This window comes from Pristis pectinata, chromosome 9 (assembly GCF_009764475.1).
Source record: "Pristis pectinata isolate sPriPec2 chromosome 9, sPriPec2.1.pri, whole genome shotgun sequence".
Classification (NCBI taxonomy): Eukaryota; Metazoa; Chordata; class Chondrichthyes; order Rhinopristiformes; family Pristidae; genus Pristis; species Pristis pectinata.
In genome coordinates, this window is record NC_067413.1 from 93,498,011 (window position 1) to 93,518,345 (window position 20,335).

At 37.9% G+C, this 20,335-nt stretch overlaps 1 protein-coding gene across 1 annotated transcript in view; it reads right to left on the minus strand.

Moving 5' to 3' along the window:
* The window catches only part of rad21b (RAD21 cohesin complex component b), a 41,195-nt gene continuing 20,860 nt past the window's right edge, over window positions 1–20,335 (minus strand). Inside the window, exons 6-14 of the mRNA XM_052023103.1 lie at window positions 19,527–19,733; window positions 17,889–18,011; window positions 17,636–17,758; window positions 16,724–16,947; window positions 16,226–16,385; window positions 15,110–15,255; window positions 14,401–14,556; window positions 8,566–8,649; window positions 1–1,062 (exon numbers count right to left, since the gene is read on the minus strand). Coding sequence (XP_051879063.1) covers window positions 871–1,062; window positions 8,566–8,649; window positions 14,401–14,556; window positions 15,110–15,255; window positions 16,226–16,385; window positions 16,724–16,947; window positions 17,636–17,758; window positions 17,889–18,011; window positions 19,527–19,733 — 1,415 coding nt within the window. The 3' untranslated portion in view covers window positions 1–870. The remainder of the gene's footprint in view (window positions 1,063–8,565; window positions 8,650–14,400; window positions 14,557–15,109; window positions 15,256–16,225; window positions 16,386–16,723; window positions 16,948–17,635; window positions 17,759–17,888; window positions 18,012–19,526; window positions 19,734–20,335) is intronic.

A 20,335-nucleotide genomic window follows, 5' to 3' on the forward strand; every position in this document is an offset into this window, starting at 1 on the left:
TATCAAAACTGATACAAGTATTTTATTAGAAAAGTTATACATAACAGCAAGAACTATCACTGTTCAGCAACATTTAGCAATGACCTAATTAAGCAACAAACTAGAGACTCAGTAGCATCAGCAAAATGCTGCTTAAAATGAAAGCTGTCACCTTTTCCATTATTAAACATTCATTAAAAATTATCTACACATTTTATACAAAATGGGGATTTAAGCTTACAGGCACATAATGTTTAAAATGAAAACAGCTTTGTAACACTCCAGACAGTTAGAGCATCCTAAAATTGAGCATGACTTTAGAATTAATTGAATATTTCATATGTCCTTGGTTGTAATTTTAACAAATAGTTTGAAATTCCAGTGCAGAATGGGCATACTGGTAGCCTGTGTTCTAAAAAAAAATCTCAATACAGAGGAACCAGCACACAATTGTAAAAGTTAACTTAAGTGCAAGTTTTCACTACCAATTCTATAGTACTTTGTTGCAAATTTAATCAAAAGACAGCTTATTGAGATAATCTACCAGCAATGGTGGTACATGTGACATTTCTGAATAATGCAATCAACAAACCCATAATTATGTCTGCACAGAAACATACCAAATGTGTTCATAATCTTAAATGTTATGTATTTCTCCAATCATGATTTTTCAGTATAAAACCTGCCAAGGAGTGAGAATTAATTTTATTTGCCATAAACACTGGAATAACACACCTATCCCAAAAAATTGAAGTTTCTCTGTCCAAAATAATCTTTTAATAGTCAATATACATTAAAACCATCATATCAAAGGGTTGCAATGGTCTCAATTCCCCATTTGGGGCAATACGTATCTAGTGAATAAACACTAGCCATTTAAGATCAATCAGATCAGACAATATTGAACCTGGGTCCTGGTGTCGCAATAATGTCGCTGTAAGGTTCAGTCTGCGTAAGCTCAATTGCCTGTTGCTTCTTCAGTACCAAGAAACTGTAGAATTTTGCAGCTGCTTGTTTTCGATTATTTTTCCGACATAAATCTGCCAGGCTAATAGATTCAGCTCCTGTTTTAGCCAAAGCTCTCTGCAAAAGATAAAAATATTGAAGGTGCACCCTAAAATCAAACTATCAATATTTATAGACAAAAGACTACAGAAAAGAGCATCTGTTATCTGTTAGCTAAGGGAGCAAGAAAAAAAATTGATTGAAAAGCTACAGTTAGAGAGAGGCCTGCTGGTCATCAATGGAGTAACAGCTACATGCCGGCTTGAAACTCTCTCTCTAATTGCAACTTTACTTCACCATGGCTACAAGGGCTGCCAAAGGTTACTAAAATTACTAAAGAAGATGACCCTCCTGCATCTCTGGAATCTATTTTACAATTGCTTCGAAAACATATAGATGATTCTTCCGAGAAATTTGAACAATTTCAAAAGCAACTTCAGCATATTAATTCTAAGTTGGACTCTTTCCAAGAAACTTTACATGATCATGACGAACAGATTAAGCAACATGAAGCATCTCTCTCTGTTCTGAATGAGAAATTTCATGACCTGGAAAAGCTCTGTGAAAAACAATCTAAAGCTAATGGGAAGCTAAAGCAGAAGATTATTGATTTAGAAAACAGGACCAGACGGAACAACATCATAATTCTCGGACTTAGAGAATTTGTCGACGGGAATCAACCTACTGAATTCTTTGCAAACCTTCTGGTTGAATTGTTTCCTTCTATTTTAAAAGCTGCACCTAAGATTGACAGAGCACATAGGTCACCAATGAACAAATTTCTTACAGAAGGCAAATCCAGGTCAGTCATTATCTCACTGCATGACTTTCAAATCAAAGACCTTTTGATTCGTGAATCCCACCGAAGAGGAATAATTAACTACCAAGATTACAAGATTAGAATCGTTGAAGATTCCTCACCTGAAGTTATGAATGAACGTGTGAAATTTAAAAAGGTCATGTCGGAGCTACCCGGCAAAGCTAAGAATCATTTTGAAAAATACCTCTCCAGCAGATGCTCAAGCTTTTCTACAATCTGAGGATTGAAATACTTTGTAATTTTCTTCATTAACATCTACTTTTTTAATTTTTTTCTCAATAACTCTTTACTAATACTTTGAATATTTTATGTACTTTGATTTTTGATCTTTTTTTTGACATGTTATTTTATATATATTTCTTTGAGGTCTTTTACTAATAAACTAACAAAGATACTTGTTATTTCATGATTTTGAAACCGTGGTGTTTCTTCTCGAGTTACTGTTTTGACTGGCTTGAATTTTACCAACCTTGAGAAATTGGCAACAGGTTTATTTGGGTTATACTGTCTTTAGGTAGAGATGCCGGCTTTCTTTTGGTCAGCTGCTTTCTCTCTTTGGGTGGGGGGAGGGGGTTTGGGTTCTTTCTTTGGAAGCTGTTTTGGGCTTTTAGCCAAGTCTGTTGCTTAATTAAAGTTCAGTGTCTTATTTGAATTTACATCTTAATATGACTTGTATATTACCTTGTTTATTATTCACAGTTAAACATTATTAAAATGGATCAAGTGATTAATTTAATGAGTTTTAATGTTAAAGGACTAAACCATCCTGTAAAGCAAAACAAGATTTTTGCTTATATTAAGAAGCTCAAAGCCTCAATTATTATTATTTTTTTTTTTACGCAAAACTCGCGCGTAATTGTGATACTTTACACTTTTTCAGCCAATGGAGAGGGTTACAATACCATTCTTCTTTCCAGGCTAAATCCAGAGGCGTTTCAATCTTTACAGATAATACTGTTTCATTTGTTCAACATAAGGTAATAACGGATACTAAAGGTCGTTTTGCTACAGTATCAGGGAAGCTAGATAACAGACTAGTGGTATTTGCCAATATTTATGCTCTGAATACGAACGATCCAGGATTTTTTGAACGAGTTTTTGTACTTTCGCCAGATTTGAATCTTTACTCTCTGGTTCTAGGAGGAGATTTTAATTGTTGGTTAGATTCAAGATTAGATAGGTCATCTACTAAACCAGCAGCTCTTAATAAATCAGCCTTATTTCTTCAATCTTTTTTAATGAAAACTGGCATTACTGATGTCTGGCATTTTTTACATCCAGAAAACAAGGAACATTCATTTTTTTCCCTCATGTTCATCTCACATATTCCAGGATTGATTATTTTTTTGTATTGATAGTCAATTGATTTCATCAATTCGATCCTGTGAGTATAAAGAGATTGCTCTTTCAGATCATGCTCCTGTCTTTTTATCTTTAAACCTCCCCAGACTCCCTCAAGTAAACAGTTCCTGGCGTTTTGATCTAACTTTGCTATCTGATAAAAGATTTTTTAAAATTTTTGGAGAAACAAATCACTTTCTTTTTTAAAGAGAATACCCCGGGAGAGACTTCTAGTCTTATTATATGGGATGCTTTTAAAGCCTATATTAGAGGACAAATTATTTCTTATGCAGCAAGCATTAAGAAAAAAGATAATACAGAGAGGATTGATTTAGCCAATCAATTGAAACTTTTAGACCAAAAATATGCCTTGGATCCAAATCCCACTTTATACAAAAGGTGAGTTGAAATTAAAACCAAATACAATCTCCTTTCAACATATCCAATTGAGAATCAACTCTTAAAAGATAAAACTCAATTTTATATCCATGGAGATAAAACAGGTAAATTATTGGCTAATCAATTAAAAACCTCTATAGCTAGACGGCAAATCAAAGAAGTTTGCAAAGCCAATGGACAAAGGACAACAGATCATTTAGAAGTAAATGATACTTTTAAAGAATTCTATTCTGAACTTTATAGTTCTGACTCTCCTAAAGAAGATATTGTAATGAACAACTTTTTTGACCAATTAAATATTCCTACACTCTCTGCAGATAACCGAAAACAATTAGATAAGTTTATTACCCATGAGGAAATCGCTGAGGTTATACAATCAATGCACTCTGGAAAGACACCGGGCCCTGATGGATTTTCGGGAGAATTCTATAAGGCTTTCTCTTCATTGCTTATACCTTATTTAAGTTCTGTTTTTTTGGATTCTTTTAAATTGGGAAGGTTACCCCAATCTTCTTATGAAGCTACCATTTCACTTATTCTTAAGAAGAATAAAAACCCAACGGAATGTACTTCATATAGACCAATTTCTTTACTAAATGTTGATGTTAAAATTTTTATCTAAAGTTTTGGCTCGTAGATTAGAAAATATTTTACCATTGATTATATCTGATGATCAGATGGGGTTTATCAAAAACCATTATTCTCATTTTAATATTCATCGTTTATTGAATATTATATATTCTCCTTCTAACGAAATATCAGAATGTGTGATCTCTCTAGATGCTGAGAAGGCCTTTGACTGGGTTGAATAGAGTTACCTATTTAAAACTTTACAGAAATTTAACTTTGGGCCCAATTTTACTCAATGGATTAAATTACTTTATTTATCTCTTTCTGCCCATGTTCTTACTAATCTTCAACTTTCCGAACCTTTTAAACTTCAACGTGGAACTAGACAGGGATGCCCTTTGAGCCCTCTGCTATTTGACTTAGTCCTAGAACCTTTAGCTATTGCTTTTTGAGAATCTACAGAGATTGCCGGTATCTCTAGGGCAGGTTTCACTCTATGCTGATGATTTACTGCTCTTCATTTCTAATGTTGAGACTTCGTTACCTTCTCTGCTTTCTTTACTTTCCCGTTTTAGCCAATTTTCAGGATATAAATTGAATTTACACAAGAACAAACTTTTCCCTTTGAACAATCTGATACCATTTGATATTAATCTTCCTTTTAAAACTGTAAGAAATCATTTTACCTATTTGGGTGTAACTATTACTAAGAATTATAAACATATATTTAAAGATAACTTTCTTGCCTTATTGAATTATGTGTAAAAGATCTTATCAAATTGGTCACCCCTCTCTATATCGCTGATTGGTCGCATTAATTCTATTAAAATGAATATTTTACCTAAATGTATGTATTTATTTCAGGCTTTACCTGTTTTTATTCCTAATTCTTTTTTTGATTCCCTTGACTCAATTATCTCTTCTTACATATGGGAAGATAAACATCCTAGGTTAAATAAAGTTCATCTTCAGAAAGCTAAAAATAATGGAGGGTTTGCTTTACCTAACTTTAGGTTTTATTACTGGGCAGCCAATATACAAAATCTTACTTTTTGGTTACATTATATTAATCACCAAGCCTGTCCAGTATGGGTCTCTTTGGAAGTTAATTCTGTTAAAAAATTTTCTATTATTTCTTTGCTTGATTCTTCACTTCCTTTATCAATAAATAAACTGATAATTTGGTAGATAAACGTGCTTTGAGGATTTGGTTACAATTTAGAAAATACTATGGTTTATTGACATTTTCTTTGTCTAGTCCCATTTTTGCTAATTTTTTTCTTTAAACCTTCTATGACTGATATAGTTTTTAAAGAATGGGATAGATTGGGTATTACTCGTTTTCAGGAGCTGTTTGTAGGAGGAAATTTTTTAACGTTTGAACAATTGGCAACTAAATATAATTTGCCAAAAACTCACTTTTTTCGATATTTGCAAATTAGAGATTTTCTCCGATCTCAAGTACATACCTTCCCTGTAAGTCCTGATAAGAACTTAATAGATGTAATTTTTAATTTGAAGCCTTTTTATGATGCTTCAATATCTAAGATTTATGGTAGATTATCAGAAATGAATAAGGGCCCTTTAGACAAAATTAAAAATGCTTGGGAATGCGATCTGCAGATTTCAATTTCTGAGGAAACCTGGAATCAAATTTTTAAACTGGTTAATACTTCATCATTATGTGCGCGTCATTCCCTCCTTCAATTTAAAGTGGTCCATAGAGCTCACCTGTCCAAAGATAAGTTATCGCGTTTCTGTTCGGATACATCTCCTTATTGTGACAAATGCAATAATGGAGAGGCTTCTTTAATCCATATGTTTTGGTCATGTCTGAGTTTGGAAAAATTCTGGATAGAGGTATTTCAAACTTCTTCCGTACTTTTTAAAATAAATTTTAAGCCAAATCCTTTAACTGCATTATTCGGGATTGTTGGAGAAAAAGATATAATTTTGGAGACTTCCTACTTACACATATTGGCCTTCATTTCTCTTATATCCAGGAGGGCCGTATTGCTTAAATGGAAGGAAACTATTCCTCCCACTCATGCTCAATGGTTACGGGATGTTATGTCATATCTAAATTTAGAGCAGATCCATTGCTCTATTTCTGGATCTATTCTGGACTTTCAATTATTATGGGGACCTTTTTTGAACTACTTTCAAAACCACTGATTTGGTGCTTAATGTACAGATATTGGCCAATACTACGTCTTTAGGATGTTATTAAACGGCTTTGGTTTTGGTAGTGGGGTTAGATTTTTTTTATATAATAAAATTATTCCAACTTATCAATATCAATTGATATCTTTTTTGTTTATCAATATGAAACATTGTGATTTCTAGTGTGATTCAATACAATCTATTTTGTAACATTTTGTTTTTTTTTTCCTGTTTCATGCATTTTGTACTTATTTGAAATTAATAAAAATATTGAAAAAGAAAAAAAGAAAAGCTGAGGTTAAAGCCACTTTAAAGGATGAAAGGGATTTTTATACACTTGTGCAGTGTGTCTGTAGTTGGCAAAGCCAATACTTATTGCCCATTCCTTTTTAACCTTGAGGTTTCGTGGCTAGTTGTCTACTTGAACCTTTGCGGTCTGTGGTGAAGGTGTTCCTACCTGATTACTAATTAAGGATTTCCAGGATTTTGACATAGTACTATGAAGGAAAAATGTTATACTTCCAAGTCTGAATGGTAATGACTCGGAGGGGTAATGACTATGATGGTAACTATACCTTGCTGGGTCCATGACTCTCTCAGTAACAGAGATTAAACATTTAGGAGCTATTGCAAGCCATCATCTAGATGAACACACTGCAGCCATAGTGCACCTTTGGGATTAAGACAAAGTTTTGGTGATGAATGCCATGCCAATCAGGCACACTGCTTCACTGTTTACTTGTAGATGGGTATTGACCATCTAGGCTGCTGCTGGGAGCTCAACAGATCCAGAAATTCTGGGGAGTATTTCGTAAGGCACCTGACATCTGCCATGTGCTTGACAAGTCAGTTGGTGCAAAACACCAAGGACAGTAGTTAGTGACCAATTCAGTTCTATTAATGGTGACACCAATGTGTTGATGACGAAAGTTCTGGCAGTGGTAATGGAAGTGAACGTTAAGAGGTGACGGGTGGATTGCCAGAGACTTTTTGTCAAGAAAGTTGGGTGCCACTTAATGACATGTGTGTGAATATTGTCCTGTTCTTGCATGAAGGCAGACTCCTCCATTACCTGAGGAGTTACTAATGAAAGTGAACATTGTGTAAACATCAGCTAAGATCCATACTTCTGACCTTATAATAAGGGAACATCACTGATGGAGCAGCTGAAGATATCATGGGGTTATGAAGCCGACTCCTTTTGATACAAAAATTATTTTATTTAAATAAAGCTTGACAATTGATATTTACCTTTTATTACATGGAGGCTCAAATGTCAGGCTCCTTCTTACTGAGCAACTCCAATGATGTCTCCCACAGGGACCACCCCCACATGGATCAAGAATGGCAGCAATAGTTTCAAATGAAGTATAGGGTACAATATCTGTGAAATTACACTAAACCTACATAAAATCCTATTTTAGCGCCAGATTAAGTATTATGTTCAGTTCTAGGCACAGCACTAGGAAGGAAATGAAAAGTTCAGAGAAACTAGAATTTTACTGAAATATTTTCAAGAACGACATTTTTTTTTTGGAGCAGAAAGTGTCAAGAGGAAATCTGACAGAATGTGCTGGAAAATCATGAAGGTTTTAAATAATGAGAAACTGTTTCCAATAAGAAAAATCTTTTAATATAAGTGATTAGCATTTAGAAAGCACTAGCTGAGTAATGTATATGCATTCAATTGAGACTTACAAAAGAAATTTTTTTTAAACATTGCAGTAGTGATTATGGGGAATGTGCAGGATTGGGACCAACTCAGATTATACTTCAAAATCTTACTAACTTCTCATATCCTTTCTAAAGCTTGTTGTCTAGAATTGAACAATTGTTCAAATGCCCTTCTTTTGTGGTGTATTATTCTGTAGTCCTAGAGGCCTTCCAAACACCCAATGAAAAAGGTAAAATTTCAGTCCAAAAGATGCCATCCAATGATGAGTCATCTAACTACAATTTTACTCCGTGTATCTCAGTTGGCTGAGAACATGTAATAGTTTGTCTTGACCCTATTTTGGCCTTCCAGAGATTTAGTGCAAAACCCCTACTCTCAGAAATATGGACAGAACAGATTTAAAACAGCATATTAAAATTAATTGCTGTGTTGACATGAGTAAGTTAAATGGTTAAACCATTTTCTGCAATTTCTCAATAATTCTTACTTTATTAACTAACATGTCATTGAATCACAGCTTAACATTTGGATCATTTTATACAATTTAACTGCACAAATCTCTACTGAATATTCAGTAGCTTATTATTTCTAAATTACATACAAATAATCTTACCTGTAGACCATGAAGCATTTGTTGAGTTCTCTTATTCCACCGCCTTTCTTCCTGATCCTGGTCACCTCCTACTGTTTCCCCTTCCTGAAAACAAAACAGTTTCATGTCGTAGTAATTATATTTTAAGTATAGAAGAGGAAACACCAATAACTCAAACTTCATCCCAGAGGCTTGAATAAAATAAAAATCTCTATGAAATAATAAGCCTATCAAGCATTCTAATCACTCAAGTACATGAATTACAAGTTGCTGTATGAAAGTAAACAGATTTCAAAAGAAATAAGGCCATAATGGATGTCAAAATTTGCAGATCTACTTCTGGGTATTGCCACTGTTTTTTGTTTTCAGAGCTACAACTTCCAACAATAGTATTTTTTTTACACTTGGCACCAGAAAAGGCTGCAAACCAGCTCAGATCATTCTGTTTGAATTCATAGAACAGAAATTTTCCAGAATTTATTTTTCATATGTTAAATAAAGTCAATTAAAATAAAATGAAAGTCACTTTGTTGATCAAATCCATATCCTTTTCCATTACACAATTATCTTTGTGGTAATGTTAAGAAAGGAATTTTGATATTTAAAATTAATGAAAAAAGCACAAGAGGTCTTCAAACAGAACTCTTACTAGAATCCAATTACTTATTGCTACCAATTGTAGTTAGTTACCTCTGCAAACTAGAAAGCTCCCAAATGAATGCTTAGTAAGTTGGAACAGCCAGTCAATCCTCTGGGATATACTGGAGCCATTTTAATTGAATTTTGTTCTGGGGTAAGCTTTAGGAAAGGTAAATATGGAAAGCTTCTGATTCTTTTTGTTTTTTCCCCCCCCCCCCCCCCACCCCCCCCCCCCCCCCCCCCCCCCCCCCCCCCCCCCCCCCCCTTTTCCTTTCCCCAAGATATCAATATGACTTTGGACCAAGATTCCATGGGCACTCTCCAGTATCTCACTTAAGCGGACAATACTAGTATCTGACAGATAGGATAGTTGAACTGAATCTGCTCTCACTTGACAACAATGTGCTCAATGATTAATGTAAGCCCCAGGAAAAATTTCTCATCTCTGATACAATAATGTTTGGATGAATTATACCAACAAAAATCAACAAGCTCAAAATAACTAGAGAAAAACGACATTCCTAAAGCTTTGTGCTTTACCTCTTAACCTTACGTTTTTTTGAGGCAATGAGGCATGTTCTTCTGACTAGTATCTTCCCATTTTCGCATAATGTTCCAATAATTTTGTGAATAAAAATATGCATCATCTCCTATGGGCTAGTTTTCCTATGGGCAGCTTAAAAAGGAGAGAAAAAAAACTTCGGAGGACTCGGGCTACAGTTCGGAGGACTTCGGAGCAGCTAAGTGTTTTCTCTGTTTATCACTTTTATTAGGGTTTTTGGGTGTAAGGGTTAGTTTTTGTTAGGGTTTTTAGTGTAAGGTTTAGATTTTTTAATAAGTTTTTTAAGTAGTCGAGTGGGGGCTGGACTGCGCAGGCGCGGCGCGGGCAGCTTAAAAAGGAAACAGCCTATAGAGCGGGCCGTGGAGTGAGAGGGAGCAGAGTGTTCTGGGCTTTGGCTCAAGGGGCTTCGGTGTGAAGGGGCAAGGAGGGTAAGTAGCTGGTAAGTAGGTAAAGGCAAGGTTTAGCTTTTGCTCATTATAGATTTGTAGGTGGGACTAACTAGGGAAAAAAAAGGTAGTCAGATGGAGGACATGGTGGTGTGCTGCAGCTGTTTGATGTGGGAACTCGTGGACCTTGCTGTGGTCCAAGATGGTCACATCTGCAGTAAGTGCTTGAGGCTGGACGATCTTCGGCTCAGAGTTGATGAGCTGGAGTCGCAGCTACAAACACTGCGCAGCATAAGGGAGGGAGAGAGTTATGTAGACACGGTGCATCAGGTGACAGTCACCCCCCTTAGGGTAGGTACATCTGAGGTTCAGGAGGCAGATAGAATGGTGACGGTCAGGGGAGGGAAGAGGAAGAAGAAGTCAGGCAGGCAGACAGGACAGAGAGCCCCGGAGGCTGTTCCCCTCAGTAACAAGTTTTCTGCCTTGGAAGCTGTTGAGGGGGATGACCTGCAGGGGCCTAGCTGCAGTTACCAGGTCTCTGGCACTGGGGCTGGTACTGCTGCTCAGAAGGGAAGGGTGGGAAAGAGACATGCGGTAGTGATAGGGGACTCGATAGTCAGGGAAACAGACAGGAGGTTCTGTGGCAGTGAGCATGAATCCCGGATGGTATGTTGCCTCCCAGGTGCCAGGGTCCGGGATGTCACTGATCGGATCCACAGAATTCTTGAGTGGGAGGGAGAGCAGCCAGAAGTTGTGGTCCATATTGGCACCAATGACATAGGTAGGAAGGGGGATGAGGTCCTGAAGAGCGAGTTCAGGGAGCTAGGCAGAAAATTGAGGAACAGGACCTCAAGGGTAGCAATCACGGGATTGCTGCCAGTGCCATGTGATAGTGAAGGTAGGAATAGAAGGAGGAGGCAGATAAATGTGTGGCTGAGAAGTTGGTGCAGGAGGGAGGGTTTTAAATTTCTGGATCATTGGGATCTCTTCTCGGGAAGGTGGGACCTGTACAGAGAGGACGGGTTACACCCGAACCAGAAGGGGGCCAATATCCTTGCGGCGAGATTTGCTAAGGTGGTACAGGAGGGTTTAAACTAGTTTGTGAGGGGGAAGGGAACCGGAGGAGTAGGTCAGAGGAAGAAGGGAATGGGGAAAAGTTAGATCAAACAGGTAGAGAGGCTTTGGGGAAGGAGAAGCAGAATACAGGCTGTAAAAGTAGTAAGGTAGATGGACTGAAGTGTGTTTACTTAAATGCAAGAAGTGTCAGGAATAAGGGGGATGAACTGAGGGCTTGGATAAGTATGGGGGACTCTGATATCGTGGCTATTACTGAGACGTGGCTGACGTCAGGAGAGGAGTGGATATTGAATATTCCTGGTTTTCAGTGTTTTAAGAGGGATAGGGAAGGGGGGGAGAAGAGGTGGAGGGGTGGCAATACTGGTCAGGGACACTGTTACGGCTGTGGAAAAGATGGATGTTGTAGAAGGATCATCTCTAGAGTCCATATGGGTGGAGTTAAGGAACAAGAAAGGAGCAGTTACTCTACTAGGAGTATTCTATAGGCCCCCCGGTAGCAGTAGAGATATAGAGGAGCAGATTGGCAGGCAGTGTTTGGAGAGAAGCAGAAATAACAGGGTTGTTATAATGGGAGACTTCAACTTCCCAAATATAGACTGGAACCTGCTTAGTGCCAAAGGTTTAGATGGGACAGAATTTGTTAAATGTGTCCAGGAGGGATTCCTGACGCAGTATGTTGACGGGCCGACTAGAGGGAATGCCATGTTAGATCTAGTTTTAGGAAATGAACCGGGACAGGTGAAGGATCTATTGGTGGGTGAGCATTTGGGGGACAGTGACCATTGCTCCATAACCTTTAAAATTGTCATGGACAGGGACAGGTGCAGAGAGGACAATTGGGGAAGGGCTAACTACGAGGCTATAAGGAGAGAACTTGGGAGTGTAAATTGGGATGTCCTTTTTGAAGGTAAATGTACCATGGGGATGTGGTCGATATTCAGGGATCTTATGTAGGATGTTAGGGATAAATATGTCCTGGTGAGGCAGAGAAGGAATGGCAGGGTGAAGGAACCGTGGGTGACGAGAGAGGTGGAACGACTTGTTAGGGAGAAGAAGGTAACATACGTGAGGTATAAGCAGCAAGGTTCAGACAGGGCCCGTGAGGAATATAGGGTAGCGAGGAAGGAACTTAAGAAAGGGCTGAGGAGAGCTAGAAGGGGACATGAAAAGGCTTTGGCTAGTAGGGTTAAGGAAAATCCCAAGGCCTTTTTCAAGTACGTGAAGGGTAGGAGGATGGCTAGGGTGAAGGTAGGTCCGATTAAGGACAAAGGTGGGAGAATTTGCCTGGAGGCGGCGGAAGTGGGAGAAGTTCTGAATGAGTACTTCTCTTCGGTATTCACCAGGGAGAGGGGTCTTGATGATGCGGAAGGGAGTGCTGGTAGGGGTAGTGTTCTCGAGGTTGTTGATATCAAGAGAGAGGATGTGTTGAAGTTGTTAAATAATATTAAGACAGATAAATCTCCGGGGCCTGACGGGATTTTCCCCAGACTGCTTCGAGAGGCTAGGGAGGAGATTGCTGAACTGCTGGTAAGGATCTTTGAGTCCTTGTTGTCTACGGGGGTGGTGCCGGAGGATTGCGAATGTGGTCCCCTTGTTCAAAAAAGGTAATAGGGATAGGCCAGGGAATTATAGACCGGTGAGTCTCACGTCTGTGGTGGGTAAGCTGTTAGAAAGGATTCTAAGGGATAGGATTTATGAACACCTAGAGAATCATGGACTGATTAGGGACAGCCAGCATGGCTTTGTGAAGGCAAGATCTTGCCTCACAAGCCTGATAGAGTTCTTTGAGGAGGTGACCAGGAAGATTGATGAGGGCAGTGTGGTGGATGTGGTTTACATGGATTTTAGTAAGGCACTTGATAAGGTTCCTCATGGTAGGCTTCTTCAGAAGGTCAGAGGCCAAGGGATCCAAGGAAGCTTGGCTGTGTGGATTAGGAATTGGCTTGCATGTAGAAAGCAGAGGGTTGTGGTGGAAGGAGTGCCCTCGGATTGGAAGGCAGTGACTAGTGGTGTCCCGCAGGGATCGGTTCTGGGACCTCTACTTTTTGTGATATTTATAGATGACTTAGATGAGGGGGTGGAGGGCTGGGTTAGTAAGTTTGTGGACGACACTAAGATAGGCGGTGTTGTGGATAGTGTGGAGGGCTGTCGGAGCTTACAGAGGGATATTGATAGGATGCAGAGCTGGGCTGACAAGTGGCAGATGGAGTTCAATCCGGAGAAGTGTGAGGTGGTACACTTTGGAAGGACAAACTCCAGGGCAGAGTACAGGGTAAACGGCAAGGTACTTGGCAGTGTGGAGGAGCAGAGGGATCTGGGGGTTCATATTCACAGTTCGTTGAAAGTTGCCTCACAGGTGGAAAGAGCAGTTAAGAAGGCCAATGGGATGTTGGCTTTCATAAGTCGCGGGATTGAGTTTAAGAGCCGCGAGGTTATGATGCAGCTTTACAAAACTCTAGTTAGGCCACATTTAAAGTACTGTGTTCAGTTCTGTTCGCCTCATTATAGGAAGGATGTGGAGGCGTTGGAGAGGGTGCAGAGGAGACTTACCAGGATGCTGCCTGGATTGGAGGGTATTGAATATGAGGAGAGGCTTAAGGTGCTAGGGCTTTATTCACTGGAAAGGAGGAGGATGAGAGGAGACATGATAGAGGTATATAAAATATTGAGAGGAATAGATAGAGTAGACAGTCAGCGCCTCCTTCCCAGGGCACCGATGCTCAAGACGAGAGGTCATGGCTTTAAGGTTATGGGTGGGAGGTTCAGGGGAGATGTCAGAGGGAGGTTTTTCACCCAGAGAGTGGTTGGTGCATGGAATGCACTGCCTGGGGTGTGGTGGAGGCAGATACATTGAACAGGTTCAAGAGCTTGTTGGATAGGCATATGGAGGAACGTGAGATAGAGGGATATGCGGGAGGAAGGGGTTAGGTAGTGTGAGGGTGGTCTGATGGACGGCACGACACGGTGGGCCGAAGGGCCTGTTTTGTGCTGTATGGTTCTATGGATGGGTCAAAGGGCCTGTTTCAGAGCTGTGTAATGATGGCATATAGCTCATATATTCACCACTGTGCAAAAGATCAAAAAAATCCACTGCTCGTAGATTTACATCAATGACTGGAAAAAAAATAAAAGAATCTATCTGATAAAATTATTTTCCCTATGGTTCAGAAGTAAACAAGTAGCTGTTCCCACCTCCTCTTCCTCCTCTTCATCTTTTTCTTTTTTCTCTGGCAGAACTGCAAGTTCTGGGACAAGGTCAGTAATGTGCATTTGCTCCTCTGGAGGAAGCTCCACAGGTGGAATCTGCAGTTCCTGCTCTTGTTGCTGTGGCTGCTGTTGCTCTTCTTGCTGCAGGAAAGTTCATAGACACTGTTAGAAATGAGAAATACAAATACATCCCGCAGGAATGGGAATGAAGTTTCTTCACCAAGCAGCAATAGCTGACATCAAAACAGAAGGGCATCACATTTGTGGGGAAAATATTCATCACTTTTGTGAGGCTCCCAAATCAGGACTGAACTGTAAGTGCATTCACCCATTCATGACCTAGCAAGATAAATCACCTGAGAAAGATTTTCATTGTCAGTAGAGAAGGAGCTGATAGTGGCCACCATTACTGCATTGGCACTTGGTGAAAAACACTAAAACATTGATTTTCTCATTAGGTACATGTAACATTCAATAAGGGAACAAAACAGCTTTCAATTTAAAAAGAAAATTCATAATTCAGCTGATATTTTAATTAGTATCTAAGTCACAAGCTGTTTGACTCCAAACTATACACTATTTTTCCAATGTAACTTGCTACTTTATGACTATACTTAAAATTTGGAATAAAGATTTGGTAATGTGCAAAAAGTTTTTTTTTATAAAAGCTGTTATTTAAAATGTCTATACTTACAGGTAATGGGGGCTCAGATTCCATTTCCTTTGATTTACGCTTGGAAACTCTTTGTGGTGGTGGCATGATTGACTCATCTAGTGTGGTTCTACTGCTCTCCAATATCGATTCTTGCAGGCGACTGGGCTCTTCCAAGATGGGTTCATCTAGATTCCAAAAACACTGAAAATTTTAATATACTTATTTTGCCAGACAAATTCAATTTCATATTGTAGCTGTCTTTTTAAAGTTACCATGTGCATTAATAGTAAAGAAAATAGCAAAATAAAAACCTGGTAAAATTAATGTATAAAGTATGACAACAGCAAAAAGAAGAAATCAACAACTATTTGGAATGGTCAAGAAACCATTAAAGATCAATCTAGATAATAGAAAGAATATCAATCCTGGTCAGTGTGCAGATCCTGACTTTGCCATTAGCAGGATCACAATAAATTTATTCACTGCCTCTCATTTCTTCAAGGGATTTAATTAAATCTGGACTAAAAACTGAATGCTTTATAAATATTTGCCACTAGTGAAACACAATTTTTGATATTTTCTGAATCCCAGTATTTGAAAAAGACATCGATAATAAATCTTTACAAACCTAATTTTGCACTACTTCACAATAAGAATACAATGTGGAAACAAAATCCTAACGAACAGACAAAATCTATAATATTCTCTTCACTAAGTAGTAAATGGGTATCACAGGAACATGGGCAGGCTACTTACCTCCTTATACATGCTCCAACATTTATGAAGAATACTAACTCCATAAGCCTGCTTTTACCATATGTCTGCAAATATCTTTTGGTTAACAAAAATCTAATCAATCACATATTTAAAATCGATCTTAGATTTAAAATTAAAATTGACCCAGGATTAATTGCCATTTGAAAGAGATCCTTCTGTAGTTAATGCAGTCGAATTTGTCTTCCTTGAAGGTGATCACAATTAAGGTGTCTGACAAAACTACATTTGTAATACTGAACAATTCTGACATGCTACTTTAAAAAAATACAATTCAAAGAGGGATATGGATGATTCAGGGAATTTGTTCAGTTGAAAGAAATTAGATACCCAAACTCTCAAAGAGAAGGAATGGCAAAACAAATGAACAACAATTCCTACCAATTACATCACGCTGCTGCTGCTGTGGCTGTTGCTCTTCCCTTGGTACTTCTGGATTTTCAATCTCTTTCAGGAATTGTTCTAAATTGTCTGCTTCACCTCCCTTTCTCTTTTTTCTCAGCTCATCGGGGACAATTGGAGTGAGGCAACGCGTGAACAGCTATGCAGAAATGAAGTAGAGGATTATAAATAACATTTTAAATAACAAATAACATATATGCTTATCTCTAAGTGTGACACGAATTCATACAATCACTGTACCTTATATTAAGTATAACAGATAAAACTTGGACATCAGATTGCTTGCTAACCCTCTAAGTAGTTTTGTAGTAGAAAGCAATGTTGTATTTCACATTTGAATTGTATTAAATATCAAATGTACAATAACAAAAATTAAACTTTAAAGATTGGTTTTTACTTTTTATCTGGTAAAAATGACTAGTTACTATACATATGCAAGAGCACGAACAGAGCATGGATACATAAATCATTATTTACTTTCAACAATCTGTTATTCCAGAGAGGTTGAGCTGGAAGCGAGAATAACTTCTCCACACCGCCTGTCTCTTTCCACATCATAAGTTTTTTGGTTGGTGGTGCAAGATCCAACGTAGTTACAATGTCAGAATAGTCGCTCAGCTGTGCCCGAATAGTTTTACTGTCCAGTTCCTTTACACTGTCTACAATCAGCTTCCTCTTCCTCTTGGCTTTTGTTTCTTTAACTGAAAGAAATCATCCCAAATTTATCAATTTATTTTTCTGCTCTTCAGTTCAGAGTAAACAAGTTGGAATCTGAGTTTTACACACCTCAAAAAAAAATAAGTGAGTGAAAATTACCTAAATACTTTGTTTTCTTAAGTAGCCATGGGCATTATCTTGTAGCCATTAGAAAAAGAAGTTACGCAAGGGAACGGAGGCTGGGGAACTGAATATTCCAGGGTGTTCGACATTGGGCAAAAGGAGATAGAATGAAAAATGACATGATATAGATCTGATAATAAAGCATGACATTAGGACAGTAGCAAGAAATGCTTTTGTCTCAGGAGGTTAAAAAGTACAATCACTTTGGGTGGAGAAAAAAAAGCAAAGAAGCCATTGGTGGGTGTACTCATTGGGCATTCAAACAGTAACTGTGCTGTTGAGCAAGGTACAATCATGAAATAATGGGCAACCATAACAAATGTAATGTGACAATCATGGGGGACTTAAGACTTCACAAATATTTGGAAAAGGTAACCTTGGAGAATAAAGGAAAAACACATTCAAGAGCTTGACTTGCAAGCTCCATGCAACATTTGCCTGAAAGTTCTGGCTTGCTTTATACAAATGTTTGGAAAGTCCTCTTGGTTTTGATATTTGACCCAACTTATCTGATCACAGGTCCTAATGGAACTCCACAAAAAAACTTACCAGTTATATCAATTGGTTCCAATGCAAATGCTTCCTCTTCATTTGGTACTAAAGTTGTCTGATCAGTCATTGTTGGAAGAGGTTCAACAGGATCATCGGAGTCTGGACTGTCAGGTCCACCAACTGTTTTAAAAGAAATTTGTGAGACTTTATTTTCCTAACCATAATGTAATGCTCATAGAACCTTGACACAAAGCAATTCAGATTTAGTTTATGCATCCTATGAAGATTAAAGACATTTCAAAGTACTCACTAGACATGACGTCATCCTCATCATCATTATGAACAGGTTCTTCCGGCATCAACACTCCTCCATCTGTTAACACTGGTGGATCATCAAAGATACCACCATCGTTGTGACTTAAAAGCTTGTCATCTGGCAAGTAGAATATTTTTGTTAAATATTTATGAAAGTAAGCAGAATAGAGCCACAATAAAAAACTGACACTATTTTAAGATAACAGAGGAGCAAAATTTGGAGATTCATGTGCAAGTATCTTTTTAGGTGGAAAGATAAGTTGATAGTTTAAATGGCATGTGGGACAAACTTGGCCTTTTAGAGTTTAAGAGTACAAAAGCAAGGAAGTTATACAAATAGTTATAGATTATTTGAAACACTAAATCTTTGCCTTGAAACTTTAGGAAAGAGATCAAGGGTTTGGAGAGATTACAGGCAACATTTTGTTAGAAATAAGAAATTTCAGTTGTGTTGTTCTCTTATAAGGAATTCAGGTTAAGCAATTTAATAACTGTACAACACCATGAAGGGTTTGAGTAAATATGGAGAACAGATTTGCCTAGTAGGAGGATCAGTAATCAAAAGAAAAATTAATTATGATTAGCAAAAGGACAAGAGATAACTTGTTTTTTTAAAATCAATGAATTCTTCTGATCTGACAAACACTAAAGGGCAGGAGAAGCAGATTCAATAATAGCTTGCAGAAGAAACATATGCAAAAGAATAATCCACGGGGTAGTGGGAATAATTCGTAGAATCATACAGCACAGAAAAGGGGCCTTACAGCCCACCCCATCCACATCGACGGTGATGCCCATCTACGCTAATCCCATTGCCTGCATCCCTCTACTCCTTACCTATCCAAGTACCTGTCCAGATGCCTTTTAAACATTATAACTGTATCTGCCTCCATGACCTCCTCTGGCAACTCATTCCAAATATTAACTATCCTCTGTGTGAAAAATTTACCCCTCAGATCCCCTTTATATTTCTCCCCTCTCACTTTAAAAACATCTAGTTCTAGACTCCCCTGTCCTGGAAAAAGATTCTGACCACCGATCCCACTCATAATTTTGTAACTCCCCACAAGATCAACCCTTAACCTCCCACGTTCTAGTGAGAATAAACCCAGCTCTCCTTAAAAATACAGCTCTCCAATCCGGACAACATCCTGGTGAACCTCTTCTGCACTCTCTATTGCTACCATATCATTCCTGTGGTGTGGCGACCAGAATTGTACATAATACCCAAAGTTCAGCCCAAACAATGTTTTGTACAAACTGAGCATCTCTTTCAAACAATCAGAACAAGGGACAAATGTGGTTTGATTTTATAGCCAATGTGTGATTTGTATATGAAAATTCTGACAGTAAGCAAACATGCTGTTATTATGCTTTGGATAACTGATGGCTTGATGAGTCTTTGAATACTGAAGCTACACTGCGCAAGAAAATTCACTGTAGTTGAATGGCATACATGTGAAAGCTGTACAAAGTTGAACTACATGTGAAGTTCTAAATAAACAAAAGTTTTATATTTATTTTGAAAGCACTTTTGACAGCACTCATTTTGATTAAGTTACTGCTCTAGGAATTATGTGTAATGTCTAGCCATATTCTAAATTCTGCAGCAAGGAGGATAAGCAAAACATACCAAGAATTCCACCATCAATACCATCCCCAAATCCATCATTTTTGAGGGGATCATCATATGCCAGATGATTACTTTTCTCAGCAAGCTGAGCTGTGGTGTTCTGTACTGGCTCCAACAATAGATTGGAATCACTAGTGCTTCCCATTATATCTTCTTCAAATGTGCTTCCTTCTCGCATAATCTCCCGGTCATCTACTCCAAAGTCACCTACACACAGGACAAAAATTCCACATCAGTAATAAATTTTAATATCCTCCAGATGTCAAGCGTATTAAAACAAAATTTATGTCAAACAGGAAAAAGGATCTGAAACTAAATTTAGACTTTGTTCAGTTTTTAATGTTCTAATAACACAGGAGTAAAACAGCCAATAACTTCAAGTTGGAAGAGTGCCATACATAGTTCCAGCAACAGGCAGTCCCTGGGTTATGTAAGAGTTCTATTCCTAAGAACTGTCTGTTTTCATATTCACCCAATTTTCTTTAACAAGCTATATTGTATTGCACTTCTGATTCTTTCACTTCGTTGAATATTCACGCTAACACTACCCATAATTAAACTAATGGAACATATACTGTATCCAGATGTTGATGAATACCATGAAACATTTTATTATTACCATCTTGAAAAATGGTTTAAAAATGAATGGGGGAATTTGCATGAAGTCAAATTTCGTAAACTGGGGAGTCCCTGTACATCATATGGTACTTAGAAGTATTTAAATGTTTATCATTATTCATTATATTAGGACATTCAATATTCATTCATACTTTTGTATATCATTGCACAATCAAAACATCAATGCTTAG